General features: G+C 39.3%; 1 protein-coding gene across 2 annotated transcripts; it reads right to left on the reverse strand.

The window, feature by feature from the left end:
• Nucleotides 1–2,310: 2,310 nt before the first annotated feature.
• HSF2 (heat shock transcription factor 2) lies at nt 2,311–22,543 on the reverse strand. 2 transcript variants are annotated; one of them, XM_067466907.1, is made up of 14 exons: nt 22,312–22,377; nt 20,050–20,194; nt 14,537–14,645; nt 13,733–13,860; nt 13,445–13,569; nt 13,127–13,202; nt 10,728–10,789; nt 10,531–10,615; nt 9,621–9,784; nt 9,022–9,285; nt 7,365–7,470; nt 6,407–6,460; nt 5,688–5,772; nt 2,311–2,985 (listed from the first exon to the last, which is right to left on the reverse strand). In XM_067466907.1, exons 2-14 carry the CDS (start codon nt 20,122–20,124, stop codon nt 2,696–2,698), a joined length of 1,623 nt encoding a protein of 540 aa, XP_067323008.1. In that variant the 5' UTR covers nt 20,125–20,194; nt 22,312–22,377; the 3' UTR covers nt 2,311–2,695. The 2 variants fall into 2 exon arrangements, with proteins under 2 accessions (XP_067323008.1, XP_060609249.2); XM_060753266.2 differs by lacking the exon at nt 20,050–20,194 and having other exon boundaries at nt 22,312–22,543.
• Between the last annotated feature and the right edge of the window lie 284 nt (nt 22,544–22,827).

The following is a 22,827-nucleotide window of genomic DNA, read 5'->3' on the forward strand; positions in this document are numbered from 1 at the left end:
AAGCAATTCTGATATTTAGCTCAATATTACAATATTACAAAACAGTTAAATGTGAAAGAATACAACCATTTGGAAATAATGAAGATCACCAAAGGAGACTGGAGCATACCTATATTTCACTGTATTTCTCATTTTCAAAATAAGTTATCAGAAGCTATTTAAGCAATACAAATTCACACCTCAACCAACTTCTGACACATTTTGTTCAACTACAATAGCAGTGATGTAGTACAACTTTATTTTATTTTATGCTGGGTAACAAAATGCACACAGCATGCAAAAACAGACAACAGGTGTAATTAATTTCTGCTTATGTTGTTTCTGGTGAACTGAAATGGCATTTAGGCATTCCTTACTACTGCAACCCACTAAATTTACATCATGGTGTGGAGGAATCACAACTTGTATTAGCAGGAACCTCTGATGAATCCACTCTCTTCTGCAAATGGGAGAAATTCTGTTTATGGAAGAAGTACTTTAGCTCAATCCCTAAAATTTGATTCTTTGTTGCTGCCAGACATGGACATGAGATGCAAGACAGAGTGGCTCAAAGAGTTGCCAGAGAGAAGTTCATCTTTTGACATACTTTAGAAAAATAAAGTCACTCATCCATTCCAGTAGAGCGAATACTTACATGAGCTTTTTCTAGGTTCATTCTGAGCACAGTAAAGGTCTAAACACAGTTAAATTTCCCTTACAAGGATCATAACACATTCAACTGTAATCAGAGTCATTAAGATTTACACATAGTGAAAGTATTTCAATTGAACTGGTATAACGGTAATCCTTTCCATGGAAATCCAGACAATCTTGCACTGCAAGTCCCAGCAGCCCAAGGAAGCATAGCCAATGGTGAGGGATTGCCTCTGTACCTTTTGCACAATCCTGTTGAACAGAGTAGTGGCCACAGCATACTTTTCTTTTACTATGTTAACATGCCGCACTTTTTAGTGAGCATCTTGAGCTGGAGAGAAATGGCAACTGGGAAATAACTGATTTAGGCCTTTAAAAAAAACTTCCCTATCTGGATGCTTGTTTTGCTGTTTTATTTATATATTTTATAATTTGCATTGTATTACTGTTGTCCAGAAAACATCACATTTCCACTGACTTCATTAGGTAAGTATGTTAAAAATAATACAGAAGAAAAAATGACAATGCTAAAGTCACAGGTCTACATTTTCCACTAGATATTTTTTTCTCTTGCAGTTCAGAGGGACCTCAATGCAGACGGGCCACTCCCTTCTTGGTCACACGGGGAATATATGTATTATTGTGTGCTGGTACACTGCCTTTTCTGACTCTACACTCTCTCTTCTGACTGGTGTACCAATGTACACAAAAAATGCACCTTTTGAACTTGTTCTTTGCCAGAGTAGAGAGTTGTTGCATGGAACCTACTCAATTCATTATTTCATGGCCAACACACCTGAAGTTGCAGCTGTGAGCTACCAGGCTCCCATTGCCAGAAAGCAGAAAATACAAATCAAACAGCGGTGTTGTATAAGCATCTCTGTAGAATAGTGGTTCCCAACCTTTTTTTTTTAAACAAGGGCCACTCTCCAACATTCATACTAAAAGTGTTACAAATCAGTGTTTTGTCAATTTTAGATTCGATTTGGGGTGTGGATTCAGAAAACGGCATTGGAGAGACCACTTCAGCTCTAGTTTCTGATACAGAACATATGCCATGGTCAGTGACAGGGAAGAAGTGGCAGATGGCCTGAAAGGAGCGGAAGTAAAATAAAGAGGAAAGAAGCTTGCGGAGCAGATTTTCGTCCTTGTGGCCCACAAGTTAAGAACCATTGCTGTAGAAAGTCCAGCTCCATTAGGCTCTCTTGACTATTTCCAGATGGTCATTATATGAACTATTAAGAATTGGTGCCCGAATACCTTTTTTCTTCTTCCCTTTTTGAAATATCTGTGCCTACTTTTTAGCCAAAAATGTCCTTGCCATGGACAAATGTTGAATCCTTCAGCAAATATGGGCTTCAGGATTTGGGGAACAAAAAATGACATTTCTTTTTCTATAACAAACAAAAGTAAGATTGAGCAGAATGGACTTGGAAGATGCCTGCCTCATCAAGTCCAATTTCCTGCTCAGTTTGGGATTTCCAGCTGAGGATGCTTTAGCGTAAGATCTCACATTCAGCAAGGCTTGGACTCTATAGTCTACGAGGCACCCTCCAACTCTGATTCTATTAAATCTTATAGCGAGAATCTTATTTTGATTTTTTAAATCCATAAGGAAATGTAACAGTTGAACTTAGATAAATTCAATAGCAGGTAAATAACACACCATGCATCCTGTTCTGGTCCCTTAACAGTTTTATTTAAACAAAGTTGTAAAAATAGAAAACAAAGTACAGAAGAATAAAACTTTGGAGTGCTATAACCTCCATCCAGAATTACTTTCATCAGTCATACATCAGGACCAAAAGTGAACAAGAAAAACCGTTAATGGTTAATACAGAGCATTTGATTACCTGCTATATTCTGAATACATATAATTCCAAACATGACAGCACTAGAATGTAATGAACTAGTGTGGATATAACGTTGATGGCCTGGATAAATGTTTCAATCGCTGATTTTGTGAGGAAAGTGACCAAACTGTTTTAGGTTCCACATTAGTAGTTCTCACAAAATGCAATTTACAAAAGATAAATCCAAAACAACACCCTAAATAAATAAATTAGTTATTTAACAATGGCATATCTGTGTCCATGGGCACTGGGGCAAGTTCACACAAATAAAATAATGTAGCTTCACTGGCTTCTGCTTCTGTCAACGGTTCCAGGCGAACAAGCTTGCTTTGGGTCGGCTGAGGATCAAGACTGCTTTCCAGCAGTTCATCTACTTCCAATGGTTTCTCTAAGGATGACACGGGTTCGGTTGCCACATTTGCACTTTCCACTGCTGAGCCTGGACTACCATCAAGGAGTGCAAGGAGGGGGAAAGCAGTGTACTGAATGAGCTGTTTATCTATGGATGAAGAAAGAAAACCAAAAGAGATCAACACTCTTCCTTGCAAGGGCATTTGCCTATTCCTACAGAAATAAGACTGAGCAAAAATTATTTTGAAAATATGCTTTACAGTGTACAATTTGCTACTCGGAGATACATGAAATACAAGAGTATGTTTATTCATTTTATTCTGTCATCTTATTCATGTTTCACCAGAAATAACTTTTAAGTAGGCTGAATTATGCCCAAGTTAGCATTTTTACAACACCAGTAAAATGTGACCTGGATAATGCTACTGTTAGGTAGATTGGAAATTGGTTGACTGGCCAAATCCACCAATTACTCCTTCTCCTCTTAGAAAGAAGTGACAGGTGGGGGTGACACAAGGGTTTTGTCCTGGCCCCAGCGCTACTCAAGATCTCTATCCATGACTTGGATGGCAGGTTAGAAAGTATGCTTATCAATTTTGCAGATGGCATCAAATTGGTAGGGATAGCTCCCAGGGGCAGGGTCAGAATCCAAAAACAACAGATTGCAGAGTTGGACCAAAACTAACAAAATGAATATCAACAGGGAGAAATGTATGGTACTATTATTTATTTATTATTTATTTATTATTTGCACTTGTTAACCGCCACTCTCAGCCCGAGGGCGACTCGTGGCGGTGTACAGAACATAGAAAGGACAACAATTTACAATAGATCAAGACCACAACACAACATCTTACTAATACAACAACTAATTAAACTAAAAATCCGCTTCGTCTAGTTTGGGGTCATAATCAATCTCGTAGTCATAGTCCATTCCGGTGGTCATTCCAAAAACATAGCACTTAGTTGAAGGCCTTTTCGAAGAGCCAGGTTTTCAGGCCCCTGCGGAAGGCCATGAGGGAAGGCGCCTGTCTGATTTCAGCAGGGAGGGAGTTCCATAGCCGGGGGGCCACCACCGAGAAGGCCCGCTCTCTCGTCCCCGCCAGGCATGCCTGTGAGGCAGGCGGGACCGAGAGAAGGGCCTCCCCAGATGATCTCAAGGTCCTCGTGGGCTCGTAGGCCGAGATGCGGTTCGCAAGGTATTTTGGGCCGGAACCGTTTAGGGCTTTGTAGGATAACACCAGCACCTTAAATTGGGCCCGGTAGCAAATCGGCAGCCAGTGGAGCTGGGACAGCAAGGGCGTTGTGTGCTCCCTGCGTCCCGCTCCGGTTAACAACATGGCTGCCGCGCGCTGGACTAGCTGGAGCTTCCGGGCCGTCTTCAAGGGCAGCCCCACGTAGAGAGCGTTGCAGTAGTCGAGGCGGGATGTGACCAAAGCGTGTACCACCGTGGCCAAGTCAGACTTCACAAGATACGGGCGCAGCTGGCGCACAAGCCGAAGCTGTGCAAATGCTCCCCTGGTCACCGCTGAAACCTGGGGATCCAGGCTCAGCGATGAGTCCAGGGTCACACCCAAGCTGCGAACCTGCGCCTTCAAGGGGAGTGCGACCCCGTCCAGCACAGGCTGTAACCCTATACCCTGCTCGGCCTTGCGACTGACCAGGAGTACCTCTGTCTTGTCTGGATTTAATTTCAGTTTGTTCGCCCTCATCCAGACCGTTACAGCGGCCAGGCACCGGTTCAGGACTTCGACAGCCTCCTTAGTAACAGGTGGGAAGGAGTGACAGAGTTGGACGTCATCTGCGTACAGGTGACACCGCACCCCGAAACTCCGGATGATCTCACCCAGCGGCTTCATGTAGATGTTAAACAGCATGGGGGACAGTATGGAGCCCTGCGGAACACCACAGGTCAAAGGCTGTGGCGTTGAGCAGGAGTCCCCCAATAACACCTTCTGGGTACGACCCTCCAGAAATGACTGGAGCCACCGCAAAGCGGTGCCCCCAAGGCCCATCTCTGCAAGGCGTCCCAGAAGAATACCGTGGTCGGCGGTATCGAAGGCCGCTGAGAGGTCCAGGAGCACCAACAGGGACACACTCCCCCTGTCTAGCTCCCGGCGGAGATCATCCACTAAGGCGACCAAGACCGTCCAAGACCGACCAAGGTACTACACTTTGGCATTAAAACTGAAATGCACAGATATAGGATGGGTGGCATTTAGCTTGAAAACAGTCCATGTAAAAGGTATCTAGGAATCTTAGTAGACCACAAGCTGAACATGAGTCAACAGTATGATGCGGTAGCAAAAAAAGCCAATGCTATTCTAAGCTGCATCAACATGGGTATAGTGTAGTTAATATTAAAACAAAACAAAACATGGGTATAGTGTCTAGATCAAGGGAAGTCATAGTCCCACTGTATTCTGCTTTGGTCAGACTATCTGTCTGACCACAATTCAAGAAGGATTTTGACAAGATGGTGTCCAGAGAAAGGCAACTAAAATGATCAAAGGTGTAGAAAGCAAGTCCAATGGAGAATGTCTGAGGGACCTGGGTATTTCTAGATTGGGGAAAAGGTGACTGAGAGGGGACAAGTTTGTTTTCTGCTGCTCTAGAGACCAGGAAACAGAGAAATAGATTCTAATTGTAGGAAAAGAGATTGCATCTAAACATCAGGAAAAACTTCCTGATTGTAAGAGTGGCTTGAGTATATGATATGCTATCTCAGAGATTTTTAAGCATCAGCTGGATAGGCATCTCTTGGGACTGCTTTGTGTGCTCCTGCATGGCAGGGGCTTGACCCTTGGGGTCTCGTCCAACTCTATGATTTGCTTATATTCATGTACTAACCTGCTTTGAGCTTAGAATTAGGCACATCTTGTGTTGTCCGTTGAGTACCATTAGCCTTCATAGTTTCAATTCCCTTTGTTTCTACCTATGACAAGATTGCATGATTTATACAAATTTGACTTATTAAATTGGTAACATTAAAATATTGTGAAATGACTTTTAAAACAACATGGACTGTATGTCTAGAAGACACAGTGATTTTTCTAGAGGAACAGTGCCACTTTCTAAACACTAGAAGTTAGGATGAAGCAATGCTTGAACTCTAGATCATAATACTTCTATACTCACAACTCCCAGTAAACAATTATTCTTGTCTGACTACCAGCATATACTTAATTTCCTGTGAAACATTTTTAAATTAAGTAATTGTGCATTTAATATATGTAAAATGATGCATGTGAAGCATTATTATTAAATTATTCAGTTTTAGTCAGCTCGCAGCTTGAGTGTTTTTTTATTTGTCAACAGTGTACTTTTTGGTGTTAGAAACATTGATGTTAGTCTTTAACAAATTTCAGACAAGATGGGCTAGCACAGACATGTAAATGCAACATATTTCTATGTTACAGACAAATGCAAACAGTAAATTGCAAGATCATAAAAAATGAACATTTCATTTTTGCCAAGACAAAGACAAAAATTTAATATAGCAACATCCTATCTGTTAACTGAATAATTGGTCATAATATTTGCCATTGCTATTGTAAGTTAAAACTTACTTTTGTAGTATTGATATGACCAGTAGGACTCATCTGCACAGAACTTGAAAAAAGCTGAATGAGAAAAAAATACATCGATTTAAAATTCTGTGTTCACAATATGGAGTCAGTGATTTTTAAACTGTAAATTGGAGTTTTCTATCTATAGTAAAAATTCTCTACAGAAACATTTGAGTACACATTTCTACTTTATTGGATGTTTCTGAACTTTAGGATTAAATCCAATATCATACTTGCTAATGCAGAAGGGCTTTCTCTTCTTGCTGCAGTCACTCTAAATGCCTCTGAGAGACTCCTTAACTTTCAGAGCAGATTTTAAGAACAACTGGGGAGGAGGGAGATAATTGTATACCTCCCAGTTCTGCTGTGGAAACTACTTCTATCAGCAAAGTGAAAGGACAAGTTATGTTATACCTGTAACTAGTTCTTTGAATGGTCATCTGTGAACTCTCACAAATGTGTTATTTGCACTTATGGAGTGCATCATTGAGAACCTTCAAGAACTATTACATAAGGTTTTCGGCAGTAGCCTCACCCACTCTTAGGCACCTCACCCTCTTACTTCCTGCCTAAACCTTGTTCTGTGGACACCAAAGCAGCAGTAGCCAAGTATCTAGGGAGAAGCAGAGCACAGTAAGAGGAGGAAGAGGGGATTGTGTGAGTTCACAGATGACCACTCAAAGAACTACCAATTACAGGTGTGCAACCTGTCCTTGTTCTCTGTGGTCTCTGACACACAAGTGTATGACTAGCAAGCTACTGACCCTAGTCAAAGGGTTAGGCAAACATAATCCATTTATGTGTGTCACACAAATAAAAAAAAATGTTGGACTGAGGTGGTAAAGTCTTATATACAGCAATTTCTCAGGGGGAAAAATGAAAGCATATAGTCTTCTTCCACAAAATCTTAATAAAATAGAAAACAGAAGCCAAATATATATATACTGTGAATATTTACATCAACCAGAAGTTCTGGATCGATGCTGAACTGCCGTCCTGAGAGCATAGCCTGGAAATCCTCTAAACTGCAATCAATGCTCTCAAGGTAATCCAGGAGTTCCACCCTAAAGTAATGTAAAAACAATAAATTAAGTCTGTTTTTTGGAGGAATTTAATGTACAACTGAATAAAATAAGGTACAAAACCTTGCATGCCATTTTAAACTTTTCAAATCACAAGAAAAACAATTCCTTGTGGGGCATGATAAAAAATGAACACAAGATTATTCTTTATCCTGATGCCCAAATTACTACTTCAAATCTTAAAGTGTTTTGAAGGATTTCTATAGATTCAGACAACTGCCTGTATATGAGGAGGAATATCAGAAGAGGAGTATCAGAAGGACAGCTACCAGAAAAAGTGGAATAATATATCACTACCTGATTATATAACTTAGAGGTGAACATGAATTACTTCAAAGATATAGCTCCACCATTACAACCTTTACGAAAAATCCCCTTGATACATTTTACAGAATTAAGAAACTGGCCTCTAAGATTAATATAACAATCACAGCAATACATATGGGTTCAATAAAGGCATGGAAAGCTAAGCCTGGAGTACAAATCACTGAAAAATAAAGATGGATAGGATTTGGTGATCTTTCCCATATAAGTTGTTGTCTGTAATGGTAAAGGAGATCATTGGTATCTGCACCCCGTAAAAATCACATAGAAGCAGTAACAATTTGTTGTAATAATGTTTGTACACTGAAATATGTATGGGCTACCTTAAAATAATTGCATTTTAGTTCTTCATTGGATTAACAAAATAGCTTATCAAAACATATTTTCAAAATATGGATTTTATCAATTTATGATAAAGAAAATAAAATTTCCCCATGTAAATATGGAGATTGCAATGACTCTGAAGAATTTACGAAGTTTATCCATTAATCATTGGTTAGTCAAGGGTCTGGAGCCTTTCTATTGTTAGAAAAGTTGACACACAAATTCCACCTCAACTAGGTGAAAAAAAAACTGAAGACATTTTTGAGATTGCAGATTTATAATAATATGACACATGTAAATTCAAGACATGGCCCACTGCTGAAACATGGTATTCTGAAAGGCATGATGTGTACTATTTGCATCTGGATGGTTTTTTTTAAATAGTAATTGATTATTTGAAGAATTTATTTGAATCAGGGAATGTTTTCTGTTTTGGGAAGGATGGGGAGGGGATAATTTGCTATTATGCTATGTAAAATATTAATAAAAAGGTGTTTAAAAAGAAAAAGAGTTCTCTTCAGCTCTTACAATTCCAAGCTCCTCACAGAATGGTATAAAAGGCACCATGTAAACCCAAGGACAATCAATAAAACTATTTGAAATTTAATGGGTAACAGGCACAATATATTTCTAAACTTCTGAAAACGGTCAATCCCAGGTAATAGCCACACAACTGACATTACTGAAGATCTTCAAAACTGCTACTAAAATTCAGAGCTCAGGTGAATACTGAAGTCAGATCTCAATCTCATTCATCATACTCATTTCAGAAACTAGTATTATAGGAGATCAAGTGTAATTTAAAACACTCATGCCAGTGAAAGCCAAAATATTAAGGGAAAAAGTACAAAAATGTTTAAACATGGGTTCAAGAAATTGACTAACTTTCCAAGAAGATTGATATTCTGTGAAATCACTCCATTCTCGTTGAGTATAGAGTCCATCATTGAAACCGGGTCTTCTGCTGTTAAGACTGACTGGCTGTTTAACTGAACTGCACTGGACATTAATGGGCTTGTATCATCTGTGGAAGGACTGACACCCTCAGGTGATGGAATGGTGACTGGTTCAGCATTTGCATTTTCTTGAATAACAGGTACGTAGTCATCATCACAGTCATCTTCTACTATTACAATGTCAGGACTGTAGCTGCAATACAAATGTAAGGTTACAAGTAAAGATCAAGTCGTGATAACCTTTCTTCTGAAGCTCTGGTGAAGACAATAATCAGAAATTGTTTCCATTAAAATTCTTTCTAATTATTGCTGATACTAAGAACAGATATTTTCAATTAGCTATTTTTAAAGCTGATGGAAGATTTGAACCAAAATATTTTCATTTATTACATAATACACTAGAAAATAATTTATATCTTTGAAATAAACATTTGACAAGTATCTGCCATGAGCAGACAATGAGACACAGCAGAGGAATGCATGTAGTAATCAAGCACATTTAATACCTAACCTAAAGAAGAATCTTACTTGGAATCTGAAGCAATGTCTTCACTGGTTTCTGGAGTAACTGGAGCCTTTTCTTCATCACCAATATCATCATCAGTGATATCATAAATAATAATATCTTCAGACATCTGTTCTCTCTGCTTTAAACCATCAGTCCTGTTGTGAGGTACCTGACCATTTACAAGCTGTAAAAGGAATAAAGTCATCAAGGGTTTTTTTTTGAAATAGCTAGACTTCTCTTAGAAAAGATCAAAATTTCAAGATACCGAATTTAGTAAGTTCAAGTTAAACTGGATTAAAGTTGGAATTACAAATATTAAATATGATATTACAAACAGATTACAATTAGAGTGGAAATCTGGTTTTCAAATGAACACAAAGACATTCGTGCATATAACCTCACTATATAACAAATTAAAATGGGCTACACATAGCTGTAAGGTGTTGTATGGTATCCTAAGTGTGGGGGAGTGAAATATGAGTTAGGTTTTCCTGTTATACAACAATTTGTCACAGTAACAAAATAAGGAGTGCTTCTGTAGTTCATTTCAGAACATAGGATGGAAACATTTTGTCAGAAGCATATATGTACAAACTGTCTGAAAATTATGACAGAAATTTCCATTTTGAATTGCACTGATTGGCTGGCACCCTGTTGCTGAGTCACAACCCTAACAGACTGATTCAATGGACTTGTTGAATGATGAATCAACACACAGATAAGTTGCACTGATAGAAAAGAGCTCCTCTAACTAGGAATAACAAGAAAATATAGACCACTGTCTCCTCGCCTACACCACAAATACCATTGTAACACTGTTGTTTCGCCATGTCCTCATTTTAAGCGTCTTTATTTTTTCTTGTCTCTCTCTTTAACCCAGGATTCACATCCTTATCTATCCTATGAAAGTATCTTTCAGAATTAACTCACGTGGTGTTTGCTTTCTGTTGGTTCTTTGACTATCTGTTGGAATAGGTTTGACTTTGCAGTTCCATTGGTATTCAGAAGCAACGGACTAAATCGCAAAATAAATATAAACATAATGTAAATGTTTGAATCAAGTTAAGAATAATATACCCCCACTACAGCAAACTGTATGATATTTTCAAAATTCTCAGCATATTTACCGTTTGCGTTTCAGACTCACAAGCTGGTTATTCTGAACTAGGGTAACAATGAACTGTACAATCTGGAAAGGAAAACAGAATGTTGTCTCAGACTACAATCCTAAATAAATGGTACTCCGCAGCTAGCAAAAAAGGGCTATTGTCAAGTGTTTTTATGGCCACCTGGACTCCATCTTTCCTTGTTTTCTGACTAGCTGGAAGGTTGTGCGCCTCCCCCCCACACCCCTCCATGGTAGCATCAGCATTCAGAGGGTGGTGAAGCATGGCTGGAAAAACACAGATTTTAGTCTTAGCATACAACAGCATATCTGCAATAAATTATTCAATACAGCTTGAGCTGGAAAAATGGGATTCTACTTTAGACAATCCTGCAGTAGCTATGTGCAGCCTACCACCAATGGTCAAAAAAAGGAGCAGCAGAATCACTTACTGGGCATGCATGACCCAGAACAATACAAAAGTGGAGAACAGCCCCATCTATTACCACCAATATATTTTTAAAAATCCAGATCTGCACCTGCAGTTTTGCCAATAAAATGAAAATCCCAATAGAAGTGAAAGAAAAAAATCATGCCAGCATGCTTTTTTCACATTCAGAAACAAATCCCACTGAGTTCAGTGGGACTAACTCCTAAATTCCTTTGCTTAGAAATACTCTGAGGCCAGTAGTAAATTGATAAAATTAATCTCTCTCTATAGTTAAAGCTCACCAGCACTGGTGACACCAAATAGGGTATGAATTTAAAGAGAACTTGGAATGTCTTTATACAATATTCAATATTAAAGGGAATTAGGTGACCTTTTTGCCAAGAGAATGACTTATAGGGGGCATCTTAAGGCAAACCTACAATATACCCCACATACATCAACAACTATAATTTTAATTATAATTTTTCCAACGAACTAATCATAGAATCAAAGAGTTGGAAGAGACCTCATGGGCCATCCAGTCCAACCCCCTGCCAAGAAGCAGGAATATTGCATTCAAATCACCCCTGACAGATGGCCATCCAGCCTCTGCTTAAAAGCTTCCAAAGAAGGAGCCTCCACCACACTCCGGGGCAGAGAATTCCACTGCTGAACGGCTCTCACAGTCAGGAAGTTCTTCCTCATGTTCAGATGGAATCTCCTCTCTTGTAGTTTGAAGCCATTGTTCCGCGTCCTAGTCTCCAAGGAAGCAGAAAACAAGCTTGCTCCCTCCTCCCTGTGGCTTCCTCTCACATATTTATACATGGCTATCATATCTCCTCTCAGCCTTCTCTTCTTCAGGCTAAACATGCCCAGTTCCCTAAGCCGCTCCTCATAGGGTTTGTTCTCCAGACCCTTGATCATTTTAGTCACCCTCCTCTGGACACATTCCAGCTTGTCAATATCTCTCTTGAATTGTGGTGCCCAGAATTGGTCACAATATTCCAGATGTGGTCTAACCAAAGCAGAATAGAGGGGTAGCATTACTTCCTTAGATCTAGACACTATGCTCCTATTGATGCAGGCCAAAATCCCATTGGCTTTTTTTGCCGCCACATCACATTGTTGGCTCATGTTTAACTTGTTGTCCACGAGGACTCCAAGATCTTTTTCACACGTACTGCTCTCGAGCCAGGCGTCACCCATTCTGTATCTTTGCATTTCATTTTTTCTGCCAAAGTGGAGTATCTTGCATTTGTCACTGTTGAACTTCATTTTGTTAGTTTTGGCCCATCTCTCTAATCTGTCAAGATTGTTTTGAATCCTGCTCCTGTCCTCTGGAGTATTGGCTATCCCTCCCAATTTGGTGTCTGCAAACTTGATGATCATGTCTTCTAGCCCTTCATCTAAGTCGTTAATAAAGATGTTGAACAGGACCGGGCCCAGGACGGAACCCTGCGGCACTCCACTTGTCACTTCTTTCCAAGATGAAGAGGAAGCATTAGTGCGCACTCTCTGTGTTCGTCCACTTAACCAATTACAGATCCACCTCACCGTAGTTTTGCCTAGCCCACATTGGACTAGTTTCCTTGTCAGAAGGTTATGGGGGACCTTGTCGAAGGTCCCCCATAATCAATGTATAAATACAAGTTAAAAGCAAAGTGAGGTGAAATCTTCTGAACTGGGGCACAGGCAGCAAAACAAATGTTACAGGGGTGTTAATCCTTCCTATGTTATCCAAAGCATGCATGTGTGCCTATATATATATATATATATATATATATATATATATATATATATATCCCCTGGAGTTAACTTTTTAAAAACTTACATGCAAATTCAACTTAAGAGCAAACCTACAGGACCTATCTTGCTCGTAACTTGGGGATTGCCTGTATAATAAAACTTAACTGCTTCCCACCCTCAGTTTTACACCACATGCTAAAGAGTTTAAAAAAATTATAAATGAACTTGAATAGTTACATAATTACCTTGCGAATAACTTGTTGTTGCTGCAGGTGTTTTGCTCTCAGTTCTGCTACTTCCCTCCAAAGAGATTCATTTTCTCTGTTTCAAAACATTTACAGTCAGTGTAATGAGTTAGAACAGTTAACACAATAAAACACTTGGCAATGTAGCTATAACAATGTAGTGGTATTAACAACAGGAAAAGTGACTGACCATTTTAGGACAAAGCAAGAAGGCTTGGAAAACAACCGATTCTAGACACTAGCTTGCGAGCTTTCCCTATTTCAATGCTCTCCTCTGCTTCTGTAAATCATATTACACTGCATTATCATAATATTTACCTCTTCAAAGCAGAGAGCCTAGATTCAATCGTCTCTTGTTTAATTTGAACCTTTTGTGCATTACTTATGATTTTAGACAGGTCTTCCTGACGAATTTTATTTTCTTCAGGCCTTGAAGAAGAAACCTATAAAATTAACATCAGAAATGGATGTTTTTTAATGGAAATGATGTTATTACTTCCTATAAACTATTAATAAATAGCCAGACTACAAACTGATATAATCTTTTTCAGAAACCGATGCTATGAGACACACATTTTGAAAGGTTCTACAAAACGTCTCACTTGCCTTTCTTTTAATGTGCTCCAGTAAATCTTCCTGTCCTTGCTTGAAGTAGGGATGCTGAAACTCAATAGGACCATCTTTTTCCAATTTAACAATGCCTGAGTCAATATGGACTACCTTACGAAAGCCATCTGGAAGAAGGAAAAAATAAAATAAAATATGCAAAAACTACTGGAATAGTGAAGGCTACAAATCAGAAATAGTAAAGTGAAAACTTCCAAAATTTACAACAAAGTAACAAATCTCTTTTATTTGGACAGAGGCTCGTTGAATTAAATCCAATATGTATACAGTTAGATGTTCTTGGTATGACACGGAAGTGCTGACACTGCTATAAAAATCTAAATTTCTGTATTTTAAATAATTTTAGCCATTACCAACATGGGTTTCACTCCTCAAAACAATTAAGCACATGCTTTTATTCTAAAATTCCTTATAAAACTAATTTTATGTATAGGTGACAGACATGGCTAAAGCTCAGACAAACCATATATTCATGTAGTCAACCATGGAAATTACTCTCTGCTTGAAAACCATTTTCAGAATCAAATGTTCTTTTTGTGGTTACTGAAAATATGCAAAATGTTTACCGATTGCTTCCCTCACATACTATTTTTGCCAAAGAACTGCAGCTGCATGCCATACAACACTGCTTGTACCCAGATTATCAAATCTAAGCAACAAGTAAAACATTTTGCTGACATAAAGGCAGGAATCCATTTATGGACTAATTTACACTAAAAGTTCTAAATTAGAAATTTAGATTATAATACTGGAAGCAATTTTATACACTGCCATAAAACTCACACATATTCAGTTGTCTCACAAAGCTTGCCATGTTGTTGTGCTTGAAATACTTTGGAAGAATCTCTTTGGAAAATCTTTGTTCATCCAACACAAGGAAACTCTGGCCATTCTGAAATTGAAGAACATATTCATTTACATTCTGCCTTTCTCCCAATTATGGAACTTCACATGGCTAATAACAGATTTAAGACAATAAAAATAAAACTATACAAAACCATTGATAGAACTATAAATATAAGATTTAAAGAGCAATTGAATCATTTCTAAAGTTAAAACATTAGATATTAAAAATCCATTCAAAGACTGTTGCTGTTGTGTGTTTTCAAGTCATTTCCTAGTTATGGTACCTCTCAAGGTGAACTCTCATGGGCTTTTATATAAATCTTTAAAATAGCACCATGTGGCATAAGAAGTCCACCCCGAGTCAGTTTGTGAAAGACTAACAGGATAAAAGTGTTTGATTTGCTCAGGGGAGGAGTCAAGAACAGGACCATGATGGCATTTCTAGGGAGAGAACCTTGAAGTTTGGAAGCAGGCACTGAGAAGACCCTCTTTCTAGTACCCACCACATGTGTCTGGGAGGGTTGTGAGACAGAGAACCTATCTTGTTCTTAACATGGGGACTGCCTGTACTAGAAAACTGATGGTTATAAACACAAAAACGAAATTACTATATCTGTGGAGATTTATCACATCTACTTCCTGCTCTTTCTTAGAAGTTTATGCTATCACACAGATATCTAGTTTGACTTCCAACAAGTCACTGAATAAATTCTGAACTGCTTGCCGTAAAGACAGTTTGGTCATCATCTGCTTCAAGATATGTCCTTTATAACACAGATATGGAAAGATACAATTTGCTACAGAGAGAAAAACATAAACTTTTAGTTTAATATCTGAATACATTTGAAAGTATTTCACATATTTCTAATCTTTTCAGTGAGGTCTTGCAGGTCTCCTTTTTCAGAGCATCTGAAATGTCAATAACCATGAACAAGTCAATCCAGGGCTTTGAGAAGATATGCTATCAATATGGTGATGGCACCACCTCAATAGAAAATGTTAATGGTAATCTCTTTCGTGAAATTTTTAATATTCTGCCAAGATGACAAGTAAAACCGAAGAAGAACCCATAGTAAAGATTTTATCATAAATGCTAATTATACAACATCTAATTAGATTTTATGAATATGTTAACAGGAGTTGATGGAGACAGGAATTAATCTGATCCATTTTTATTCTGTAGGCTGTGTATATAAAATATATGCAGTTGTGGTGATGCAGCAGACAGAAGTGCCCCATTGACCCAAGTATATGTCTACTCATGGTTTTTGAGTTAAGTATATATGGTAATGCTTGTCTGATTCAAATGAAAGCATTTCCCCTTGAAACCAACTTGAAACTTTCCAATATTTTCTGTCACTCAAGTTGGCTCGGATGAAATTGCCTATTTTTAAAAAAATTAAAGTAAGAATTTTACATTTATCTAATGTTTCAGTTTAACCCATATACATGATTGTAAAAATGTGCTCGTTAAAGAAAATGAACTATAAGGACAAACAATTTTATTAGTTCAATTTAAAATTTTCTTTGTGATTCTGGTGTATCATGTCAAAAATATAATGATCACCTAGAGCCGGTACATTTCCTGAATGCCTTCACAAATTAATTCTGCTTTACTACTAGAATGACAAATCAACTCATTCTGATTGACTGAATTAAAATCTTACTCTATTTATTAGGGGTTTTTTTTTGGGGGGGGGGGTTGACTGTACCTGATAAATGGGCAACCTAAGTGGTTCATTATAGTTCAGTTGTTTCTTAAAGTTCAAGGCCTTCTAGCTGCACGTGTAAATCAAAAGCAAATTCAATTTGTATTTTCTAACAAAACTATTTCTATATACCAAACAAAATACTTCAACACTAACCAAAATTATATACTGCATAAGGAATTTTATGTTCCTAAAGAAACAAGGTGATTTTTAGTCTCTAAAAGTCCCACCAAACATATACTTTATTTCTTCAGCTTGGTGTCTAATCATATTCAGCAAAATGACACCACTCTGGGTCCACTAGATGTGGAATCAATAAAATGGGGCCTATCGTCCTAAGATTTTCTTCTCTTTCTACTTCCCATCCTCCTGAGACAGAACAAATCAAAGAGACGTTGTACAGTAAGGATTAGACTTCAAAATACAGTGCTACAGTTGCTACTGAGCATAAATACAACATTCTGTTGTTAATTTAATTATCTTAGAGGGAAGAGGTTTTTTAAAAATATCTTCTGTTGGCAGCCAGTTACCTAGGGACAAAATCAAGGGTAAGCATTATTTTATGTCATATGAAATAAGCAGTAATAAAAGTAGAAATGTGTGTCTGACTATATTCATTATTAATGGTGGCTACAACCATTGGCAGAAGAGATTTGTATCACTCATGAGCAATAGTTGTCTAACCAACTAAATTCAGGTCCCACTAATTTATATTTTTGAATAGGCAAGGAAGGAACTAGCAAAAGCACATCTCAGTATTCCTTGACTAAGAAAACTCTATGAAATTTATGGGATCACTGTAGATCGACATACAACTTGAAGATACATGCACCTACAATGGTTAGTTGCTGTTCTATAGCCCTTACTAATTAAAATTACATTATAGCTGCTTGCTTAGACCTATATGCGAGTTGACTTATCCACCAGTCATTGGGTGTACCACACCTTCTTTTTAAAGAAAGGACCATTCTCTTCTCTGAAAAGAATGGTGAAAGGTATGAATTTAGTCTGTGCCATAAAAGTACTGGCGCTCTCTACTCCCTCCACCAGGGTGCCACTTGGAGGGAGAAATGCTGGCGATCAGGGGCGGCTGATCATCTGAGGTGGCTTTGGCATTTCCACCCCTGCACAGAATGATTTTTGATATATATCCATGAGTCATATTGAAATCCATGATTTTGGCCCCAAATCCTGCCCTTGGCATGCACACACACACACACACACACACATATAGAGAGAGATAATTTGTACTTCAGTATACGTGGTACTTTCATTCTAATTTGTCTAATATAGGAAATAAAGATTCATTGAGTTAGTGCAGCTATTTCAGCTAGTAAAATAATGTTATCAGTTTTTGTGAGGCAAGAAAAAATGGCTAGTTTGCTTGGAATTAAAATCCCACATGGGCCCTACTGACAGAATTATGTCCTTGTGATTGACTCATTTTATTTCACTTTGTCAGCCATCTTCATTCTATTGTGAAGCTCTCTGGAGTTTCTTATATTTGAAGCAGTTCCATGAAGAAGCTTGGGGGTAAGATATCGGAACAGTGGGCTAGGTATAGCTCAAGAAATGAGAAACAGCAAGAAAAGAAAAAAAGTGAACTTTGAAGAAATGGACGACCAAGAAACATGAAACCGAAAAGTCAGAGAAAGGGACTTATATGTAAACTGTGACATCATGGGAAAGGTGGGAATACTAGCAAAGGAAGCTAAAATAACATGTAATGGGCTAGAAATCTGGGCTTGGGAAACAATGAGAAATGGAGAAAAGATGAATACATGACTCTGGCAAAGGTTCAAGAAAACTGAAAGCCACAGTACAACACCCCCAGCTGACAGTCCTAGAGCTGAAAGTGATGTTGTACCTTTAGCAGTATTACATCCTACCACTTGTAGCTTCCATTGTTTCAGGATTGTGAAAGGGAGACACGGAGGCAGGGGTTGAGAAGTGCTGGTATCCAGATATTAGCTGACATCAATTTCCATCACATCCAGCCAGCTGAGCCAGTTGTGTGGTCTGATGTAATTACAGTCCAATCACATCTCTAAGGCCACACTTTCCTTTGATTTTTGACAATCACCATAAAGGGGCTTGCCCTCTGTTATCTTGGAGACCATGGCTGTTCTGCAAGATGTACTGCAGAATCCTGGCTGATATTGGATTGGACAACAGTAATGGTAAAACATGTAAGAATGGGTGCACTGATCTATATGACAATAGGTTTATAAGGTGAGCCAAAACCTGGTTAGTTCTTGGTTCATTCCTCAGCCTTAGCCAATACAATCCAAGAGTCTATCATCTTATTATGCAGGTCATTGCTACACCACAATAAAACTAGTTTTATATAGCTTAGTCATTTGCTTGTTAGGCTATGACTATGAAGACCATTTTTGGGCTTTGTTCATCCACAGAAACCTTCAAGAAGCCACACTTTCTCAGGCTCAGAGACAAGGCACAGACAAACCCCCTATGAACAAATTTTGCGAAGAAACCCCTATGATAGGTTTGTTTCAGGATCACCATAAATGGGAAATGTCTTGAAGGCATGTGATAATCCCTATCAAAAAGTTCTCACTTACCTATACATGAAGCGTGAGTGTGTGTGTGTGGGGGGGGGGGGGGGGAGCACCAGTCACTGGGAGCATTTTCTTTTGCAACAACCCTTTTTATAAACATACTAACTTGACAAAAGAATAAGAGCAATGAATATTAACACATGGGACATAGGATAATCCAACTCAGTGCTTAACACATTCTCAACTCTTATTCAGTCTCGTGTACCAGTAATGTCCTTCTACTGGAGCCAACTACTGATAAAGATATAATGCTGCACTGATGTATATTCATTTCATTACTGTATCTTCTGCTGTACTAGCAAAGTGATTTAGTAGCAATCCTATACTAACTTGATAGAAACAGGATGGGGAGGGTTGGGAAGACTGCAGTATAAATCTATTTTCTGATATTTTCAAATGAATAAAGAATCTATTTTAACCTATTCAGAACAAAGTATTAGGAAAAAATAAAATCTATAAACATAATAGATCACCATATACTAAAAATAAAGTGTGACTGTTAGAATGGTAGGGAGTGTGACACTAGGACAATGTGAGAAATGAGCGCCTCTAATATCTGGATACTATTTGCCTTAGTCATGCAAAGGCTATGTTTGAAAATTTACCACCCAGACATTCCTATCACACTGTTCTAACCTGAACAAAACACAAGACAAACAAGATGCTATTATCACAAACACAGTATTTGATATTATATTAGAAGCAAGGAGAAAGAATATGATGTAATGATTTTGGAATACATATTTTGCTCATGTGGATATATCTTGTGCTCCTGCAACCAAAGCAGCACTGAAAAAAGACTGATTACACAGAAGCTATGCCAATCCTTGACATAGTTAAAAATATAGTTAAAAATGTTTTCATGTTAATATTTTGGGGACTTGGAGAAATGACATTGATGCAAAAATAATAAACCGAATATTCATATACCTATAATCTCTTCTACCCACCCCCAAAGCCACATTTTGGTCCACCTAATACCCCACCCAACATGTAAACTATACTCAAATGGAACTATAAAATATGAACCTATAGAACTATATATCATTTTTATATTTAAAATGTTATATAGTATTTTAACTAGACTTATAATATCTGATGAAATGAGTCCTACTCTGCATTCATTCCACAAGAAATATCTTGTGTCGGCTGAACTGCTGACCTGAGATGGGGTGAGCTCCCATCTGTCAGCTCCAGCTTCCCATGCAGCAACATGAGAGAAGTCTCTCATAGGCATCCCCTGGGAAATGACTCTGCAGACAGCCAATTCTCTCACACCAGAAGCGACTTGAAATTTCTCGTCGTTCCTGACACAAAAAAAAATCCTCATCGAATTTATTATTATTTATATTTATTTATTTACTACATTTATACCCTGGCCTCTCTCACCCCGAAGGGATCTCAGAGCAACTTACAAGTTATATGTATATATAATATATTAGCCATCCCTTGCCACACATTGCTGTGGCCCAGTCTGTGTAAATGTGTTTTGTGTGTGTGTGTGTGTGTATCTATATGTGTGTTTGTGTATATATGTGGTTTTGTGCATGCTCTGTAATGTATTTTTTGTTTTTTGGCTTTTTAAGTCTCTTCTGCTGTGTTTTCCAATGTTTCTGAGAGTGGTCACTCGTTGGTGTCTTGTGTCCAAATTTGGTTTCAATTCACCCAGCGGTTTTTGAGTTATGTTAATCCCACAAACGAACATTACATTTTTATTTATATAGATTATACTATTAGCACAGCTCATTAGCATTATTTATTTATTTACAGTATTTATATTCCGCCCCTCTCACCCTGAAGGGGACTCAGGGCAGATCACAATGCACACATACATGGCAAACATTCAATGCCGTTTTTGACATACAAGACATAACAGACAGATTGAAGTCATTCAGCAGTTCTTCCACTTCAGATCCTGGAGGCTGCTCAACTCCGGTCACAGGGCGAGCTATCGCTTCATCCACTATGATGCCAAGCTTTTTTATCATAGTATTTCCTCCTTGCTCTACGGCAGTGTTTCTCAAACTGGGGTCCTCAGATGTTTTGGGCCTACAACTCCCAGAAATCCCAGCCAGTTTACCAGCTGTTAGGATTTCTGGGAGTTGTAGGCCAAAAACATCTGGGGACTCCAGGTTGAGGAACACTGCTCTACGGCGTTTTTATGGTGTCATAAATTAACCTCCCCAATTTAAGTGGTCCCTAATTTCTCTACTCACAGCACAGCTGTTTTCGAACTGCTTAGGTGAACAGAAAGCTGGGCTATTTAACAGTTGGGAGCTCAACCCTGACTCAGGCTTCAAACTTGCAACCTTTTGGTTGGCAGTGATTTATTGCTGCTAGTGATTAATCAGATGTGCTACCATTATATATTACTATATTATACTATATCACTATACTGTAATAGTATTAGTAATATTACATGTAATATATAATAAATATTACTATATTGTATTATTAGTAGTAATACATTGCAATACGTTATAATATTATCATCAATATTATATGTATATACAACATATATTATTATCATAGCACAATATTATTATATTCTTGCTGAGGGGAGGGGCCACCAACTGATGGCACTACTGAGGCGTGTCTTTAAGAAGACCTAGTTTGCTAAAAAGAGTACGGATGAGATGCATGAACCAGAAACTTCAGAACTGACATGTTCAGCAAAGTCCCAAGATGAGGGTTTGAGCTTCTGCATCAAACATTCAGGACTAAAGTGACACGTGCTTTTTAATATTATTTCTAACTTTGCGCGTAGACCCAACAGTCATTTCCAGAAAGAAGAGACAATCTGGGAGGGCTCGGAAATGACATTTCCCGACACGCGAATAACCTCTGCCTTTCCCCTGCAATGGATGAGGCAGGGTGCAAGAAAATGTGTCGGGGGGATAGGTTAGACACGTGTTCTTCATTTCCGCACCGAGTGTACCCAGGGCCAGGCCAGTCACGTCCGGAGTGTCACTTTCTATGGCAGGCGCCCTCCCTCCGGCACCTGATCCCGCAAAAGGAGGCGGGCTCATGGGGAGAGGCTGTCTTGGAGTTGTGGTCAATGCTGTTGGGGGGCGAAAAGGCCTTGACTCTCTTTGCCAACAGAAGCCGAAGACCTCCTCCCCGTTAGAAAACAAAAACACGTGACTGACCGAGGCTTGTCCCCGCCCCTTCCCCCCCCCGAAGGCCAGGCCACGCCCCCTCCTCTTTCCCCTCAGGGCCTTTTGTGCGACCGAAGGGAAGAACCATTATGGGCTTTTTTGGGGGGGGGGCGTAATGGGGGCAAAACAAAAGGGACACTGATGAGAAATGGACGGTACCAAGGGGAAATGAAAGGGGACGGGCAGCGCCAAGTCATGGCGGTGCCACTCAGGGGAAGACATAAGGAGGCCTCCCGCCTCGGGCTCCCGCGGGAGTAGCGCCTTACCTGGCTCCAGGTGATGAGCTGATTGCTCGGCGCGTCGCCCACCAGGGCCCACAGCTTACTCAGGAAGGCCGGGACAGCGGTGTTGCCGCCCGCGTTGGCCGCCGCCGAGGAGGCAACCGGCTGCTGCTTCATGGTGCCTGACTGGAACGAACCGAGGCCGAGTAGTATTGGTGGTAGTGGCGCTGTTGCTGGCCCCGCCTCCTTCGCGAGCCCGCGCCTGCGCAGCGAGCGCGACACGCGCAGAGCCGCGAGCTCACCCTTCTCGCCCCGCCCTTTACATAACGGCCCCACGTGCTCGGCCCCTCACGTGCCACAACAGCGCTCCCTCCCCGCTTTCTTTGGAGGCGGCGCCGAGGGTGCTCATTGGCTGCCGGCGAAGGGAGACGGAAATTTCCACCGAGGTGGGATGCAAAGTAGCCTTGCCGGCTTAACCAATCGGGGAAAGGTTCTCCTAATAAGAATGGGAGACGCGGGGAGGTGGACTGCCGTGCGTGCGCGCGTGTTGGGCTAAGGGTC

Source organism: Anolis sagrei, chromosome 1, assembly GCF_037176765.1.
Source record: "Anolis sagrei isolate rAnoSag1 chromosome 1, rAnoSag1.mat, whole genome shotgun sequence".
Taxonomy (NCBI): Eukaryota; Metazoa; Chordata; class Lepidosauria; order Squamata; family Dactyloidae; genus Anolis; species Anolis sagrei.